Below are 4,257 nucleotides of genomic sequence, written 5' to 3'. Positions count from 1 at the left end.
CAATTACTTACCTAACCACAGTTATCCAATAAATGAGATTTAATATCATAGATTAAATAAATAGGTCATCTTAGCAACATGTGTCAGTATTTAAATGTTCACACATAGATATGTAACCCACTACCCCATGTTCATTGTCCTTTTTAGTGCCATGTATCAGTTATTACTTACTTACTTACTTACTTTATGTGTCCAGACTGTCCAGGCTCACTAACTATCAAATGGAATCCTGCCAGTACTGTGCAACTTGAACCCCGGTCTCATAAGGTGTTACTTTATGTGTCCAGACTGTCCAGGCTCACTAACTATCAAATGGAATCCTGCCAGTACTGTGCAACTTGAACCCCGGTCTCATAAGATGAAATAAAAGTAGGTATTAACATTGAGTCTAAAAAAAAAGAAAAAAAAAAAAAAAAAAAAAAAAACAGGTTTACCATCTCCTTTTGCTTTTGTACTGTGGAGAGCTGGCAAATACCTACTTTAAAATCATCATTATCTGGGACAGAGCTCAATGCCTGCTTTCAAATTGGTTCAAATGTTTAAAACTCACATTAGCTTTATAATGGGTCAATTAATTACCTAACCACAGTTATCCAATAAATGAGATTTAATATCATAGATTAAATAAATAGGTCATCTTAGCAACATGTGTCAGTATTTAAATGTTCACACATAGATATATAACCCACTACCCCATGTTCATTGTCCTTTTTAGTGCCATGTATCAGTTATTACTTACTTACTTTACGTGTCCAGTCTCATAAGTTGAAATAAAAGTAGGTATTACTTAACATTGAGTAATTTCTGTTTATTTCACAGGTTGGTCTTGCAGATCGTTCACTGCTGTCTTGAAGGAAACCCCGATGCGACTACCCCATTACCCACTCCTCTAGCGGCACGCTCTCTTGAAGGTCACGATGGAACCACTCCCATACCGGCACGCTCTCTAGAAGGTCACGACTTAACTACCCCGTTGACAGCACGCACGCCTACTCCCCCTCTGGCGCCGAAGAGACGTACGGTTGCCCTGGCAACGAGACTGATGCGGAGGAGAAATAAAGCCAAGACCATGCAGAGGGGAAGTCGTGCGAAGAAAGCACAGGCGTTGAGCTTGAAAGGTAAGAAATGTGCAGCATACGCACAAACACATTACACTAGTGTTGCCTGCAAGGGAGCTTTGATGTGACGTCATCCCGTACGGGAGCGTATGCCGTGACTTTAGTGAATAGGATTTATCAGTTTCTTTTAGTCGAATTATCTCCGGATCTAAAAAGTCATGGAAGAAAAAGGAAATTTCTTAGGTCCTCATTTTCTCTGCTCTCGTTCACTAATGCCAGGAGATGTTGTCAAGCGACTTGTGAAAGATAAGAACACCCAGCGTGGTTATTGTAATGATATCAAAATTGTTGCCACAGTTCAGATTGTTGGGACCAAACTAGTCATTGAAAATCTGCCCACCAGTCAATTGTCCCCTCTAACGGTGAGATATTTTGGCCTAGACTCCAGAGTCTCCAGATCTAGAACATACCCTCAAAAATGATCATGAGATTTCTCTCTTTCTCCTCTTTCTCTTTCTCCTTCCCCCCCACTCTCTGTCATTCTCTTATTTCCTCCCTTTCTTTCTTGCCCTCCCTCTCTTTCATAGTCTCTCAGCTGTCACTCATTCTGCACTCCCTCCCTCCCTTCCTCTCTTTCCCTGATTCCCTCCCTTTCTCTCATGTCTCTCTCTTTAAAAAAGAACAAAATACTATTTATTTATTCAACTGGCATCAAGAGGTAATAATTTGGCTTCAATAGAATAGAATATACCTTGTTTGTCCTGCTTGGATGAGATTAAAAAGTCCCTTTGCCCCAGCAGTCTAAACAAGGTCTTGTTTATTTTATGGGTTTAATAACATAGTATAACAAACATTTAGAACAGTGGACCTTGCTTACTTAATTCAAAAAGAAAAAAAAGTGAAAAGTCTTGTGTATTTTATGGGTTTAAGCCCAACTCTGTGTTTGTTCTCAACTTACAGACGTTTTCCAAAGACTTGGCTGTGTATTTAGATCACTGGATTGGAGTAACTCGTGATGTTCACTTGAAACTACTTGTGTCCTGTTCTGATGGGTCTAAGGCGTACATTTCTGATCCCTATATGCTCAAGTCTTTACTGAATCAGAGGAAAAGTAAATGTGTGAGTATATCTCAAAACTCTCTGTACATAGTTTTTTTTTTAAGTGTACCCTCTTAATGGATGCACCCCATAACAGTAGAGGGACATCAACAGTAATATCACCCTCCAAAATCGAAGAAAAGAAGATGACAAGACAGTAGAAAATTAGGGGTTTCAAAAAAAACTATCTGTTAGGGATAAAGTTTGTCCTGATCAGAAATTGAACCCATGACCTATCACTCTCAAGGCAGGTGCTCAACCTTTCAAGGTAACTGCCTCACAGAGGTTACTTCTCTACAGATTTTCATTCTATTTTAGTGATGAAGGCTTTTTTTTTTTTTTTTTTGTCATTCCAGTTAGCTAGGAAGGTAGCACGCCTGTTTTGTAAGTGCTGGGTTGCGGGTTTGATTCCCGCCCGGGCCAGATTTTATCCTAAAGAGACAAAGATTTGTTATCGGAACGACTTGCTTTCTCCTATCCTGTCTTCCTTCTCTCTTCGTTTTCAGGACGATAAGATCTTAGCAGTTACTGTTCCCTGTATCAAACCTCTAAAAAAAGGAGCTTTTCTAGACTAGAATTCTTCACTTTTCTTCTCGCGTTTTTTTTTTTTTTTACTTTCTACTTTTCTACTGACGTAGAACGCGGATTTTTTTACTCAATTCTTTTACATTTCAGCTTCACGAAGATTTTCCACGCAAGTCGGACTTCTACCCGGGGCAGCGTCTGTTGGCCTCACGTTACATACTAGCCTCGGCACAGTGGTTATTCAAATCCCCCGAGTTTGAACGCCTCTCCTCGCGACACAAACATCTCAAGCTAACCGTGGAACGGATGGAGGTTGACTATGTTGAGGTAAAGAAGAAATACAGGAAACAAGTTCCTCAGTTTTAGATCGAAATTTTCGAAAAATTTCAAATCAAATCTTGTGGGAAGCGCGCGCGAACGTCAAGAATTCGAAGCGCCGCTCGGCCTATAGCCCTGTTTTTCATTTCACTTCCCCTCCTGGCGTATCTCTTCGAGTGAACGCCGCGTCCTAAATTCCGGAAGCAACTCTCGAGTAACATTAAGTTCGGCCATATTTGTTTTGTTTGATTTCCACAATTTTTACCCCCACTCCTGACGTCTTGTGAACGTCGAGTTGACGCCGCGTTAACGCAGTGTTGGGATGAAAAGCACAGCTTATAGGTACTAACACGAAATTTATGTAGACTTTCAGTGTGTGTGGGTGCGTTTTTTTTTTTTATTATTATTTTTCATTTTATATTTTAAATGTAAATCACTCGTTTGTTTGTTTCTAGGTGACCTGGCGTTGTACGGCGTTCACAGGGAATTCGGCGCAGCCTAGTCTAACGCCTCGTGAGTCCATTGTGAAGGGAGATGATCTGAAAAGGTAACTAAACCTCCTATCTTAACATGCTTCATGATTGGCTAGTTAGGAATCAGCTTCATTCCCTACACAAAAACCACACCCTGAAGGTTACGTGTAGTAGTCAACAGCCCTAAAAGTTGGGTTAAGCTTATACAAATCTTGTACAGACATGTCAGAAGATATGCTACAGACCACACATGTTGTATGCTGCGTGCTTCAGATGTTATCCCAATAGAATCACGCGTTAACTGAACGAACCAAGAGAGATCTAATTTTTTTTTGAACCCGCGACCCAGCGGTTACAAGGCATTCGCGTTATAACTCACTCTTTACTCATCTCTAATTCAAATGACTCTTTCGCTCCAGACTGCGCGTCCTGAATCACTTCGAGTCATGTACAAATCAAGTGGGAGATCGTATGTCTTACACCCCATCAGCTCAGGATTCTATTCTACCCCTGGATGTATGGAGACAGAGGAAGCGAGAGGGCATGCTAGCGTCTGGAGTTACCTTGCCTGTGCATCATAGGAGAAAATGTGAGTAGATATATATACTTGTTTTATTACTACAGTCAAACCTCTCTTAGGGTTACCGGTCTAAATGGTTATCATTGCAATCATAATATACAACTGTAATTGGGCAACACTTCTATAATTCGGAAACCTCGATAAGGGGGGGGGGGAATTGCTGGTCCCTTGGATTCCACCCCCCCCCCCCACAAAAAAAAAGAGT

At 40.8% G+C, this 4,257-nt stretch overlaps 1 protein-coding gene across 1 annotated transcript; it reads left to right on the top strand.

Moving 5' to 3' along the window:
- Window positions 1-819: 819 nt before the first annotated feature.
- Window positions 820-4,061, top strand: LOC103522026 ((E3-independent) E2 ubiquitin-conjugating enzyme UBE2O-like; the record flags this gene model as incomplete). The annotated part of the gene is made up of 6 exons (XM_026832418.1): window positions 820-1,118; window positions 1,302-1,480; window positions 2,019-2,177; window positions 2,832-3,008; window positions 3,455-3,546; window positions 3,892-4,061. Coding segments are annotated over 6 exons (1,076 nt in total), but the record flags the coding sequence as incomplete, so codon positions are not given.
- Window positions 4,062-4,257: the final 196 nt, after the last annotated feature.

This window comes from Diaphorina citri, unplaced genomic scaffold, assembly GCF_000475195.1.
Source record: "Diaphorina citri unplaced genomic scaffold, Diaci psyllid genome assembly version 1.1 scaffold6615, whole genome shotgun sequence".
In the NCBI taxonomy this organism is placed as follows: Eukaryota; Metazoa; Arthropoda; class Insecta; order Hemiptera; family Psyllidae; genus Diaphorina; species Diaphorina citri.
This window is presented reverse-complemented; position numbering and strand designations above follow the sequence as displayed.